Source organism: Nothobranchius furzeri, chromosome 6, assembly GCF_043380555.1.
Source record: "Nothobranchius furzeri strain GRZ-AD chromosome 6, NfurGRZ-RIMD1, whole genome shotgun sequence".
Lineage (NCBI taxonomy): Eukaryota > Metazoa > Chordata > Actinopteri > Cyprinodontiformes > Nothobranchiidae > Nothobranchius > Nothobranchius furzeri.
Genome location: NC_091746.1, coordinates 46,331,037 through 46,344,814, shown reverse-complemented (window position 1 = coordinate 46,344,814; position 13,778 = coordinate 46,331,037). Strand labels below are relative to the sequence as shown.

At 42.2% G+C, this 13,778-nt stretch overlaps 1 protein-coding gene across 7 annotated transcripts in view; it reads left to right on the top strand.

Moving 5' to 3' along the window:
• ank1b (ankyrin 1, erythrocytic b) overlaps positions 1-13,778 on the top strand; it is a 95,378-nt gene that overhangs the window by 39,191 nt on the left and 42,409 nt on the right. For all 7 annotated transcript variants that reach the window (XR_011520851.1, XM_054744873.2, XM_054744874.2 and 4 more), the window contains exons 3-20: positions 1,518-1,616; positions 2,236-2,334; positions 2,524-2,622; positions 5,115-5,300; positions 5,466-5,564; positions 5,675-5,773; positions 5,926-6,024; positions 6,361-6,558; positions 6,751-6,849; positions 7,056-7,154; positions 8,332-8,430; positions 8,553-8,750; positions 8,831-8,929; positions 9,271-9,369; positions 9,539-9,736; positions 10,026-10,124; positions 10,375-10,473; positions 10,554-10,652. Coding sequence is in view for 6 of the 7 variants with exons in the window: in XM_054744873.2 (XP_054600848.2) it covers positions 1,518-1,616; positions 2,236-2,334; positions 2,524-2,622; positions 5,115-5,300; positions 5,466-5,564; positions 5,675-5,773; positions 5,926-6,024; positions 6,361-6,558; positions 6,751-6,849; positions 7,056-7,154; positions 8,332-8,430; positions 8,553-8,750; positions 8,831-8,929; positions 9,271-9,369; positions 9,539-9,736; positions 10,026-10,124; positions 10,375-10,473; positions 10,554-10,652 (2,166 nt within the window). In the remaining variant the exon portion in view is untranslated. The remainder of the gene's footprint in view (positions 1-1,517; positions 1,617-2,235; positions 2,335-2,523; positions 2,623-5,114; positions 5,301-5,465; positions 5,565-5,674; positions 5,774-5,925; positions 6,025-6,360; positions 6,559-6,750; positions 6,850-7,055; positions 7,155-8,331; positions 8,431-8,552; positions 8,751-8,830; positions 8,930-9,270; positions 9,370-9,538; positions 9,737-10,025; positions 10,125-10,374; positions 10,474-10,553; positions 10,653-13,778) is intronic.

Genomic DNA, 13,778 nt, shown 5'->3' with positions numbered 1-13,778 from the left:
TCCTACTAAATTCAAACCAACACTAAACCAAATTCCTACCCAATAAGATTAATTAAAACTTCAGGAGTTTTTGAAAATTAAAGCTGTTTTAGAACAGAAGCTGTAAACAGAGGCCTCGTTTACATTGAGTGAAGATCCACAAACCTTCTGCATATACCCAAAATCATTGAGTCCTGTCAGAACATTTACGCCAATTATGGTGTGGATGCAAAGCTGCAGAAGTTATCCACATATTTTTTTAAATCTTTTTTTCTGATCCACATCCATTCTGCACACTGTAAATGAGCCTTAACACAGAAATGTGTCTGAAAATACCTTGAAACGTTTTATTTCACTTTCATCCACCTATTAGAAAGGCTTGCTGTTTAGTTTAATGTCTTTAAACTTGTCAGATATCCGTGGTTTTATTTTATTGTGTTTTTTTTGCATGAGTTTTGTTTTTCTTTTAATGTTTTCTATTTTCAGTTTTATGTTGTTTTCTGTTAGTCTCCTTTATGCACACCTGGTCCTGCTTTCAGACTGTCGCACCTGCACTGCATCAAGTCATTACTCAGCCTGGTTTTCTGCTGTTCCTCTTCTGTATGACCATTATGCTTACCTCATGATTAGGTCATTACTTTTGTATCAACATGATCTGAGTCAAGTGAAATGATTTATGCCCGTGGACATTCTACTTTTGCGTCACTCGTTCGGAACACCAAAGCCCCTTTAATCCCATTCATTCCTAATGGATTCCCCTCAGAACAGGTGGACTTCGTCAAGTTCGCAGAGGCATCTCAAGGACCAGTGATGAAATCATGATGCCTCACAGCTCAGCTGAGACCACATCGAGAGGATGTTGACTCTGTTCTGGAGGATTCTTCACCATTCATGCACATCTCTTTAACGTTTCTAGCACATCATCTGAGTTAATACACGATTTTGACTTTGAATGCAACATTGCAACAGTTTGAAGATTTTATTATTAATTCTCAGACATTCAACTTGCTGCTGCGTTTGGTATCATTAGTCTGTGACCCTGTCTGGTTTGAGCTTCAGCATTCAGACAGATGGCTTCACATTGTCAGATTTCCCAGCTGTACAGCAGGATAACAGGTTGTTAAACTATCTCTGATGCACAGTATGACTCCTCTTGCTGTGTGCATGCTCACAGAGAACTACCCTCTTGGAAGCATGACACTGCAGTGTGAATGGAGCAGTATGAATCACTGTGACCCCTGGTGGTCAGATCAGTTACAACAGGCTGACTGCAGCTCAAAATCAATGATTGCACGCACGCGCGCGCACACACACACACACACACACGCACGCACGCACGCACGCACGCACGCACGCACGCACACACACACACACACACACACACACACACACACACACACACAGCTACTATTACAAAATATGTGAGAGATTTGAAGAAAGCAAAAGAAAAGCAGAGGGATACTGCTCAAAAACTTGTGATTGATAAGATTTTATAATGCTTTATACCTCTAATAAGTGTTAATCTGTTTCCTCTTAAGAATGGTCTTAACGGGTTACACCTGGCCTCTAAAGAAGGTCATGTCAAAATGGTTCTGGAGCTGCTGCATTGTGGGATTGAGCTGGAAGCAACCACCAAGGTAATCTCTCTCTCTCTCTCTCTCTCTCTCTCTCTCTCTCTCTCTCTCTCTCGCTCTCTCTCTCGCTCTCTCTCTCGCTCTCTCTCTCTCTCTCTCTCTCTCTCTCTCTCGCTCTCTCTCTCGCTCTCTCTCTCTCTCTCTCTCTCTCACTCTCTCTCTCTCTCGCTCTCTCTCTCTCTCTCTCGCTCTCGCTCTCGCTCTCTCAGATTTTTGGCCTTCTGCTACTGATATTAACTCTGACCCACCAGGACTGAATTTACTCTTTCTCTGTATTGACTTCATGGTACATTTGAGAAGCTTCCAGAGCAACTGCACTACTCCAAAGTGGTTTTGTCTATATGTGAAAAAGAATTTAAGTATTTTTTTTAACTTTCAAGTTGCTCTTTCTGGTGTCACATGCACTCTATATATAGAATAGTGATATTTGCACATTCTGCTGATATTATGGAGCGTAAATACACAAATATAACTTCATATTTTCACCTAATACAGATGCATTTCAGTGCTAAGCTTGAAGTGCAGTGATCTAGGCCAGAAGGTTGCCATAATTGTCCTCTCATTCTCTTTAATTAAAATTTCTCACCTGTTTTTTTCATCCCTTTTTGTGTGTGACCTCCAGAAAGGGAACACTGCTCTCCACATTGCAGCGCTGGCAGGGCAGGAGAAAGTGGTGGCTGAACTTGCCCGCTATGGTGCCAACGTTAATGCCCAGTCCCATGTGAGTCGCCTCAGGCTGGTAAAAATCAATGCATGAGGTTTGAATCTGAACGAAGCTGAAGAAAGTTTGCAGCTGTTATTTACAATTCACCAAGAGATATTTGCTTTGTTCCTGACAGAATCTAACCACCTGAATGTAGTCTGATTACTAGCTTTTACAAGCATGTGTGGTGTATTTGTGCCCCAACAGAAAGGGTTCAGTCCACTCTACATGGCAGCACAAGAGAACCATTTAGAGGTGGTCAAGTTTCTCCTTGAGAATGGTGCAAATCAGAGTCTTCCAACTGAGGTAAGTGACTTTTTAAAGCTGATTCCCGGTCATGAATTCTAAAAAAGGAAAAGGGAATCTTCAATCTGCAGGAATGTTTTTGCTTGGAAAATTAACTGCAGCTACAGTGGGTTGAAAAAGTGGAATAAACCCGAATCATTCAGTTTGGTACATATTCATAATATTCTAATAGTTACATTTTTCTGTTACCTAGATAGGGGTGGAAATTGATGTTTTTATTAATATCAATGGCATTGTCAATACTGTCTATCGATCCAAATCCCTTATCAATTCCAGAGTAGTTAAACAGGTGGCAAAAAACTCCTTCCACATCTCCTGCATCATAACTGTCAGTTTCTTTATGATAAATAAGCAGTTGTATCTGTATCGATTGGATAGGTCTTTTCGAATGTTCTCCTTTATGCTTCCTGTGAAGGCAGAGCCATCTTCTTGTTCGGCGCAGTGTTGCTGTAGCTCAGGGGTCCCCAATCCTGGTCCTGGAGGGCCGGTATCCAGCAGGTTTTGTGATTTTTCTGCTCCAACAGACTTGATTCAGTGGTTGAAACACCTGTGCAGCAGCTCATCAGGCTCTGCAGAAGCCTGTTAATTAGCTGCTGATTGAAATCAGGTTTGTTTAAACAGAGTTCAAACTAAAACATGCAGGACACTGGCCCTCCAGGACCAGGATTGGGGACCCCTGCTGTAGCTTTTGTAGAGTGGGAAAAATCTCACCACAGGTCAGACCTTTGTCTCTGGAGTCTGCTAGTGTAAAGGTGTATGTAAAAGGCTAATGATGCTAACATGATAGGCAGTGTTAGTTGATTAGTTACCACTTTTTTCTTTCTTTCTCCGTGTTCTGTCTGGCTGTGAAGCAAACGTAATTGATGTCTGGATGCTGGTGACAAGCCGTACAGATTAACTCTCAGGTGAAGCATCAGAGCTTCTGCTTTAATGTCACGGCTGATACTTAAAACTTTATTGTTGTTTGTTGAATGCTTTATAATTTCGACCAGACACGGAAACAGAGGTGAAAGAGAAAGGAAGAGACAAAAGGAAGGGGAGGGGGTGTTCCACAAAAATAAACAATCAATGATGAACAAGAGTCTGCTTCTAGATCTGCAGAAAAGGGACACACAACAATACAACAGGAGCAAACTATCACTGAGTCAACCTGATGAGGAAATATAAAATCAACACTGTTTTACTGAACAATCACAAGATAATAAATCACAGTGCATTAAGTGCCAACCACAGCCTTAAGACATGTGATGAACGTGCCCAAGTCCATACTTATGAGAGCACCATGTGAGCACCTGTGTGTGTACACGCGCTTGTATATGTAAGGTTTCTCTATAGGAGTGTCCAATAGAGAGTGTGAGGGGCCACAGATCTGCCCCCAAAGATGTGTAGGAGATGGCGGGAGCTCCAAGTCCCAGAGATCCAGGAGCTGCCCCAGAGCACAGGGAACCCAGGGAGACTGTAACCAGAAAAGCCCCTGCCCCCCTCAAGTGGCATAGAAGACTGTCCTGGGGGGTCACAATCAGCAGCCGGCAGAGTCCCGGGAGATATCAGCGGCAAGCCCACAGGCCCGCTCGCAGCCTCCCACCCCCAAGCCAGCCGAGCCCAGAACCCGGGACCCAGGAGCGGCCAGCCCTGCCGAAGACACAACAGAGCCCAAGGACTCAGATCCCACCAGGCATGGGGACTGGGGGGGAGGGTATTTAAATGCAGGGAACGTGCTGAAAGCAGTGTTAGCTTGTGGACGAAAGTTCATTTTGAGATGATTAATTCTATTTATTCATGCTCTAAATGTTTTTAACTAAGATTTCACATGGACAGTAATGAATGTACATTTTTTCAATTGTTTGAAAGTTCTTAATAAAGGTTCTTTAAAAAAGTAGCAAAAATGGCGACGACATGCGTTGTCGTCGATGACGCAAAAGTCACTGTCCCGATTTGGCAATTATTTGCACACTTGTGTACTACACACTTGAAGCCTTGGGCACGTTGTCCAAGTGCACTTTGCGCAGAGCGCAGTGTGAGTATTGGGACTGGGCCCAACATGGACGGGCCTGGCACTTAGAAGTTGTAAGTGCAATATTCCGCATACAGGGGGCGGTGGGGTCTGAGGGGCCTTTCATTAACCCTGTAAAGGGTCATTTTAAAACATACTGGCTCAACAAAATGATATAAAAGTATGGTAAAGTTGAATTGCATCCCTTTAATTTTCTTTTGATTCATGAACATTGTGAATAGAATTCAGCCAGTAAGCTCAAATGGCCATTTAAATCTGTCACAGCAACAACAACAAAGGTTATTTAGACTAAAGGAACTAGTTTCTTGTTGCCTGTTGGAGAACAACCCTAAATCTGTAAATAACCTGTTGTTTTTCTCTGTACCTCAAACCTTTATCCTGTTTTTTTGTTGTTTTTTCCTTCAGATACTAAGGGTTGTTTTTAATTTCATTCTCTTCTCTTTGTTCTTACCTCTTCGTTCTCCGTCTTGTTACTCAGGATGGCTTCACTCCCCTCGCAGTGGCCCTCCAGCAGGGCCACGAAAACGTTGTAGCGCTGCTAATCAACTACGGCACTAAGGGCAAGGTCCGCCTGCCGGCGCTTCATATCGCTGCACGAAACGACGACACTCGCACTGCCGCAGTCCTCCTGCAGAACGACCCCAACCCTGATGTACTCAGCAAGGTATAAACTCAGGTCATGTACCAGAAGAGAAAAGTGCGTTTAAGAAGGTTGATAAAAATGTCACACGAAGCACAAAAACTCACAAGTTTCTTGACAATTTATTAGTTGATATTTGCTTTTCCTTCATCAACTTCCATGCCCCTCCTGTGTCCTTTTCCTCTGCAGACCGGTTTCACACCTCTCCATATTGCAGCTCACTATGAAAACATGAGTGTAGCCCAGCTACTGCTGAACAGAGGAGCTAATGTAAATTTCACCCCCAAGGTCAGTTTGTCATCATAATCTGGAAAAAATCAAATACTTTGCAGAACTATGAGCTGCACATTACTATTTTCATGCTTTTTTTGGACTGACCTTACGTCTCTGCTGCCTAGAATGGGATCACACCTCTTCATATAGCATCCAGGAGGGGGAATGTGATGATGGTCAGATTACTGTTGGACAGAGGAGCACAGATTGATGCTAAAACAAAGGTATGTGTAGCTTCAGCCCCTCTCCTAATCTGCAGAACCCACCTTTCTGCAAAATTAGAGCTGTATTTCTTGCTCATGTTATTTAGTGGATTTGTGTTCCTATAACTGTAAATCCCACTGGTTGTCTTCTGCTTTCATTCGTCTCTTTGTAGGACGAGCTGACTCCTCTTCACTGTGCAGCCAGGAATGGTCATGTTCGCATCATTGAGATTCTGTTGGAACACGGTGCTCCCATCCAAGCTAAAACCAAGGTAAAGAATCTTCCTGGTAAACTCCTAATCTCGTCCCTGTCAAATGTTAATGTATAATTTGTAATGAGCATAAGTATTTTTATCCATCTTAATGAAATGTCGGCCAGTTGAATGCTTTGAATGCGTCTCCTTAGCAGATAATGTTCCTGCAACATCATTTCTGACTAATTCTGGCACCTCCAGGCTCAGTTATGTTGACTATGTGCTAGATTTAGCATCATCTATGCTCAGTGCTTCTTTTAGAGAAGCAGAAATCTCTCCATCTGTCCTCCACCTTTCTTTATCCATCCCTTCTAACTGTTTTTTTTTCCATTCCCTGGTTTAATTTTCCAACAGAACGGTCTGTCCCCAATTCACATGGCAGCTCAAGGGGATCACATGGACTGTGTCAGGCAGCTACTGCAATACAACGCTGAGATTGATGACATCACACTGGACCATCTGACCCCACTTCATGTAGCAGCCCACTGTGGTCACCACCGCATGGCCAAAGTCTTACTGGACAAGGGGGCCAAAGCCAACGCTCGTGCTCTGGTGATTCACCCTTTTGTTTAACTTTTTATTCAAGTATCTGTTTATTTTTTTTCCAACTGCTGACAGACGGGTGATTCCTTTGTAGCCTGTGTCTGTGTGGGTGTGTATGCATTTTTTTTAATGAATGTCAAACTGATGTAATAACATTTATGTTTTTCAAGAAGTCTGAGCTTGTGTCTCTTGTTTCCCTAGAATGGCTTCACACCTCTTCATATCGCTTGCAAGAAGAACCACATGCGGTCCATGGACCTGCTACTGAAGCACTCGGCATCCCTGGAAGCTGTCACAGAGGTGAAATGACACTTCCAGGGAGGAAGAGAAAATCTCTGGGATGTAAAGATTTAAGTGAAAAAGAAACTCTGAATGTACCAACATTCGCTGTCATTTATCTCAAAGTTTCAATTGTCACTTTAAAGTTAATACTTGTGGGAGTAATAATGAGAGAACGTAAAACTTTCAGTGGTCATTTATTTTAACTCCTGTTTCTGTTTTTGCAGTCTGGTCTCACTCCTCTTCATGTAGCATCATTCATGGGCCACCTGAACATAGTGAAGAACCTGCTCCAAAGAGGGGCTTCACCTAATGCTTCCAATGTGGTGAGAAGTGCACTTTCACCTCAACAAAACACATTAGGAGGAAGTCTGTATTTTCTTTAGTCACTTGCTCGCTGGGTGTTTAAACAGTACACCAATACTGCAAACTGCAGATGAGGGGAACGTACTGCAGGAGTTGTACGCTCTGTGGTTGTGTAGCTCCTATATATGTGTTTTAATCATGTATATGTATGTAAGTACAGCAGTTAAACTTGCAAATTTTACTCATTTACTCATTTATTCATTTCAACTTGACTGTGAGTAAAATGAAAGTAAAAGTAAGATGATCAGACTTTTGCAGATGACTGTGGTGTCTTGATTCCAAAGCTCATTTCATTGTTGAAGAAGAAGAAGAAATTATCATTCTATAGTAAAAATGTAAAAATATTTTAAAAAAATTAGAAAATTGTTAAAAATATATTTAAAATGAGCAAAAATAGGCAATTGCGATTAAAAAGATGTTAAGAAAGAGAGAGAGAGTGAATAGGAAAGAGGGAAATCTGTGGATCCTGAGGAAGGTGGAATAGGTGGGGAGAGCAGAATAAAGAGAGAGTGGTGAAGAAGGTCATACAAAAGCCAGCTTGAACAAGGGAGTCTTCAGCTGCTTTTTAAAGGAGACCACTGAGTCCACTGATCTCAGGCTCAGGGGGAGAGAGTTCCAGAGTCTGGGGGCCACAGCAGCAAATGATCTGTCACCTTTGGTCTTTAGCCTGGTGCTGCACAACCAGTAGGCTTTGATCACTGGACCTCAGGGACCTGCTGGGGGTGTAGGGACTGAGAAGATCACCAATGTAAGATGGTGCTTGTCCATGTAAGGCCCTATAGACCAGAACCAGGATCTTGAAATGAACCCTGAAGTTGACTGGCAGCCAGTGAAGCTGGAGGAGAAGCGGGGTGATGTGGGTGTATTTGGAGGACTTGGTCAGAAGCCGAGCACAGGCCTTCTGAACCACCTGTAGACGGTTCAGGGAGGTTCTGCTCAGACACGTGAAAAGAGAGTTACGGTAGTCTAAGCGTGAGGAGATGAAGGTGTGGATAACTGTCTCAAGTTCAGAGCGGGACAGAATGGGACTCAGCTTAGCAATGTTCCTGAGATGAAAGAAGGAAGAGCGAACAAGAGAACTGATGAACATTGGGAGTTCATGTTTAAATTAAAAGGCTTAATCTGTTCATCTGTCAGAAAGTGGAGACTCCTCTCCATATGGCCTCCAGAGCAGGACACTGTGAAGTCGCTCAGTTCCTGCTACAAAACGCAGCACAAGTGGATGCAAAGGCAAAGGTATGATCTGCAAATGCATTCATCATGTAATACAACGCTAGCAGTGTCATTTAATTCTCCTCTGCCCTGTGATTTCCCATGTTCTATCTGATAATGTTCCCCCTCTCTCCTGCCTCTCCCAGGACGATCAGACGCCCCTGCACTGTGCAGCTCGCATGGGCCACAAGGAGCTCGTCAAGTTGCTCCTGGACCACAAATCCAACCCAGACTCAGCTACGACTGCAGGACACACGCCTTTACACATTGCTGCGCGGGAGGGGCATGTTCATACCATTCGGATATTGCTAGATGCCGGTGCGCAGCAAGTCAAGATGACAAAGGTAGACCACATTAACATCTCTGCTGCATTCATGCTTTTGTATATCCCTGGAAAACTTCTAATTAGTTTCCTGTTGAGCAGAAAGGTTTCACTCCCCTACATGTGGCATCTAAGTATGGAAAGGTGGATGTAGCAGAGCTTCTTCTGGAAAGAGGCGCCAACCCTAACGCAGCAGGAAAAGTAAGTCACTCTCTCCAAGACCCTGAGATGCAGATAATGTTTTACTTTCAGCTGATTTCCACAGTGAGTGTTCCATACATGCTTCTGTGGTTTTGTGTGTGTGTGTGTGTGTGTGTGTGTGTGTGTGTGTGTGTGTGTGTGTGTGTGTGTGTGTGTGTGTGTGTGTGTGTGTGTGTGTGTGTGTGTGTGTGTGTGTGTGTGTGTGTGTGTGTGTGTGTGTGTGTGTGTGTGTGTGTGTGTGTGTGTGTGTGTGTGTGTGTGTGTGTGTGTGTGTGTGTGTGTGTGTGTGTGTGTGTGTGTGTGTGTGTGTGTGTGTGTGTGTGTGTGTGTGTGTTCGACAGAACGGTCTGACACCCCTTCATGTGGCCGTCCATCACAACAACATGGCTGTTGTTAAACTCCTGGTCAACAAGGGAGGATCTGCTCACAGCACAGCCAGAGTAAGATGCTCACATATATCTGTGTGTATGTGTGTGTGTGTGCGCGCGCAACCCATCACTGATGAATTCAGGATCTTATAACTCAGAAATGGTCTTTATTTTATTGCTAATGTTGAGGAGCATGGTCCATGCTGATCTGTGTGTGCACGTCCTTGTTTCTCGTTTGCAGAATGGATACACGCCTCTTCACATAGCAGCCAAGCAGAACCAGATGGAGGTGGCCAGTTGTCTTCTTCAAAATGGGGCATCGCCGAACGCTGAATCCCTCCAAGGCATTACGCCCTTACACCTGGCCTCGCAGGAGGGTCGGCCAGACATGGCGTCTCTGCTCATCTCCAAACAGGCCAACGTTAATCTGGGAAACAAGGTGCTCTATAGGCTCTAAATGAAGAATTCCAGGAATGTGAAATCTAAACGTCACTTATGCAGTTTTCAGACCTCGTTTTGTGCATAAGCAATTCATGAATGAGGCCCCAGACTACTTGTACTAAAATGCTTACCAGCAATGTTCTGGAGCAGAAAGTATAATAGAAGTCTTAAACAGTTGCATACCCTACGAGGGAACATTGACCAAAATGTATTTTGTGTTTCTGGATAAAATAGTAACTTGTCAAATTAACAAACTCAACAATTTTGATTTTGCAATTTTTTTTCAGAATGGACTGACCCCTCTGCATCTTGTAGCTCAGGAGGGTCACCTAGGCATTGCTGACACGTTGGTTAAACATGGAGCCTCTGTTTATGCTGCTTCACGAGTGAGTTAGCGCACTGCCTAAGAATTTGTTTTAAGGAGGCAACTGTTCACAACCAGTTAGTTTTTACACATGGAAAATAGTTCATAAATATTTAGCATTTTCAGTTAATGAATCTAATTTGAACTGATTTGCTGTATTTTATTGACTTGTTTGATGTCTCTTTCCTCTTTGATATCTATCTTTTTTTGCTGAATCATGTTTATACCCTGTATTAGGAGGCCTCATTAAAGTATTTCTCTTCTTTTCTTAGATGGGCTACACTCCCCTTCACGTGGCCTGTCACTATGGCAACATAAAGATGGTGAAGTTCCTTCTGCAGCAGCAGGCTCACGTGAATGCCAAAACAAGGGTAGATTTCTTATTTCCATCACTGCTTTTTCTGCCTCTCGCTTTGTCTAATTCCACATCCTCTTTATTTTCCTCCTACAGATGGGCTACACCCCCTTACACCAGGCAGCCCAACAGGGCCACACGGATATCGTCACCCTGCTGCTGAAACATGGAGCGCTGCCCAATGAAATTACATCGGTGAGACATTCACATCTGTTCCTATTAGGTTTGTTGTGGCAAAACATTAAGAGCAGATGCAGGAAGCAGATAGCAAATGGAGCTGAGTTAATTGACTTTTCCAGCAGCGCTTGTTGCAAGTCTGTGTTTCAAGTTGAAGTGAAAAAGAAGCTATGAAAATGCCATCCTGGTATTAGTCTACATTTACCTGGTCCACAGTGGATCCCTTCAACACCTTGGCTGCACCTAGAAATCCTGTCAGTAAAAGTTATGAATGGAATCGGTGATAAAGGGCAGCCTTGGCGGAGTCCAACTCTCACCGGAAACGAGCCCGACTTACTGCTGGTAATATGGACCAAGCTGTGGCCCCGGTCATACAGGGCCTGAGCGTCAGAAGCATGAAAAACATATGGTGTCGATGCCATTTCCTGCATCCTGGTGGTGTTGAACACATATTTTACCTACAGCAGTAAAACTTTAACTCAATAGCCACTTTTCAGTAACTATTTGTTCACCACAAACCTCTAGCTGTGTAAAATACTAAAACACTAAAAATTAGAAGCTTCCATTAAAATGTTGATTGCATGTTTATTTTATTATTGTTGATTATAAGAATACCAGCAGGTGGCTATGGACTAAATTTGAATTTAATGAACAATTTTAACATTTAATATCAACCACACCTCTTTGTTGTATCTATTTAACAAAGCAATACTGTAATTTATCCCCGTACAAAATACCAGTCCAATTGAAAATACAGATATCAACAGGTATGTTATTAGTAGTAGACATTTTATATAGGGATATCCAACAATTGCACTGATTTGAGTCAAACCCAAATCCATAAAAAAAATCTAAGCAACATTCAGATTGGCTGATTGGATATGTGTTTCAGGTATCAATGAATCTGTTGTTTCAAGTAAAATTTTATATTCCAGATATCCATGATAACTTTCTTAACTATCCACAACGAAAACTTCAGATATTAGATAAATGATGTCACATTTCCCATTCATGTGTATTGGGTAGCACAAGACTGAACTTCTACCTATCTGAAATGAAAATAGTTCTACTTTAAATGCAAGTTCAGATATTAATATAAAATGACTGATATCTTGACATTTTTTTTTCCTTGTATCGATTTAAAATGAGATGTTTTACTAGTAATAATATTATATAATTATAGGTGTTTAAAGTGAGTTTCATCCAGTCAGAATTCAGATTAGCTATTGTGTTTATCTGGAACATTAATTTTCACTAAGAACAACAGATTGAATCAGAAATGCGCAACCAGTCTGTCTAATAAATGTTTTAACAACCAGAGAGCCTAGCTGATGAATAACATTGACTAGCCAGCTAACTCCACTCAAACCTATCATGTGGGACTTTTTTACTTACTTTATGCTTCTTTGTGAGAAATCTACTGATGTGCATGTCTGTGGTGGGATCAGACATGGAAACAACTTATTGTGGATAGTGACTTCTCCTCCTCCAGCCTCAACAATCCTGCCCTGCAGTTTAATTTGTAGTTATGTGACGTTCATGAATGAATAAAATCTTTTGAATGGGTTTTCAAAGTGAACAATGAGAGCCAAGTCCCTGTAGAGAGCCATACATCTTGTCATCTGGTAACTCTCACCCACCGCTATGAACGCCTTCTGCAAATCCACAAAACACAAAATTGGTTGGGCAAACTTCCACGTACCCTCCAGGACACCAAAGGTATATAGCTGATATTGTGTTTCACGGACAGCATGAAAACCACATTGTTCCTCCTGAATTTGAGGTTCGACAATGCGATGGACCCCCCTTCTCCAGAACCCCTGAAAAGACCTTACTAGGGAGGTTCAGGAGAATGATCCCCTGCAGTTGGAACACACTCTGCGATTCCCCTCTTTAAATAGGGGAACCACTGCCCCAGTCCACACGATATTGCAGAGCCGCATCAACCAACACAGCCTCTCTTTACCTGAGAGTCAAAGACATGTAGGTCAGATAAGACAACAACAAAGTTGATCAAACTGCAGCCTAATGTATCCTGGTGCCAAGAAAACATATGGACACCTTTATTCCTGAACATAGTATAGGGGGAGGGAGGCTACCCTCTTGTTCACCGGGCTAAACCCTAATGTACAGGCACCAAGATGGGGAACAACAATGTAACGGAATGAAATGGCCGTGTTTTTTCCCTCCTCTGCACAAGACTAGTGTGTATGAGATATGGTCTCAAGGTCTCATGCATTCCTTCTAACCTGCTTATTTTCAGCTCAACAGAAGAATGAAGAATTAACTCTTCTTTTAATTAAAGAACTCTATTTTAATAAAGCTAATCCATCCAAGTGTTAGTCAATAAATAAGATGTGACCGATCTGTGAAATCAAAATATTACTTTATTATGATCCTATAGAATATAATAAGTAATTACTTTAAATATTCCCACAAGACTCATTTCACGTAGTGTTAAAAGACATATAACACATTCTTTTCACTGATCCAGTCAGTCTTACAGATCTGACGGAGGCGTGGTTTTGATGGTGTTTGGTAATTTTTCATTCGACAATAAACCATAACATCCAAAGTAAAAACTATGCCACGTCATCTCTAACGCCAGTTCAAAGTGTTCCAGAGAAAGTGACAGAGTGGCCAATCCTGATCTATACTCTTTAACCGAAAAAAACAATGACAAGCTGAAAAATGTGTTGCTATTCCAACTGCGGCAACAGTTCCTTACAGAATAAAAGCTGAACCATCAAGACCCAGGCTTGGGTCTCAGCAAACACCAACAAAATTGCTGTGACCCGGAAGTAACTCACAGACTGGACTAGTCGGCACCGCTACTTTTCCTATGGGCTCGGTTCCAGAGAAGGTCAAGCTAGACGTCAACATTGTCAAATACACTGACATTTGTTTTGTTTGCCGATGATACCACTATTTTTTGTGCAGGAGATAATATAAGTGACTTAGAAAGGATGGTCCAAATTGAAATGTGTGCTATTAAAGAGTGGTTTATTGAAAATAAGTTTACATTAAATATAGCAAAAATAAAATGTATGATGTTTGGTATGGCTAATAAAACTGAGGTTAAGCTGCAAATAGATGGATGTGAAATTGAGCAAGTAACAGAACATAAGTTCCTTGGAATAATAA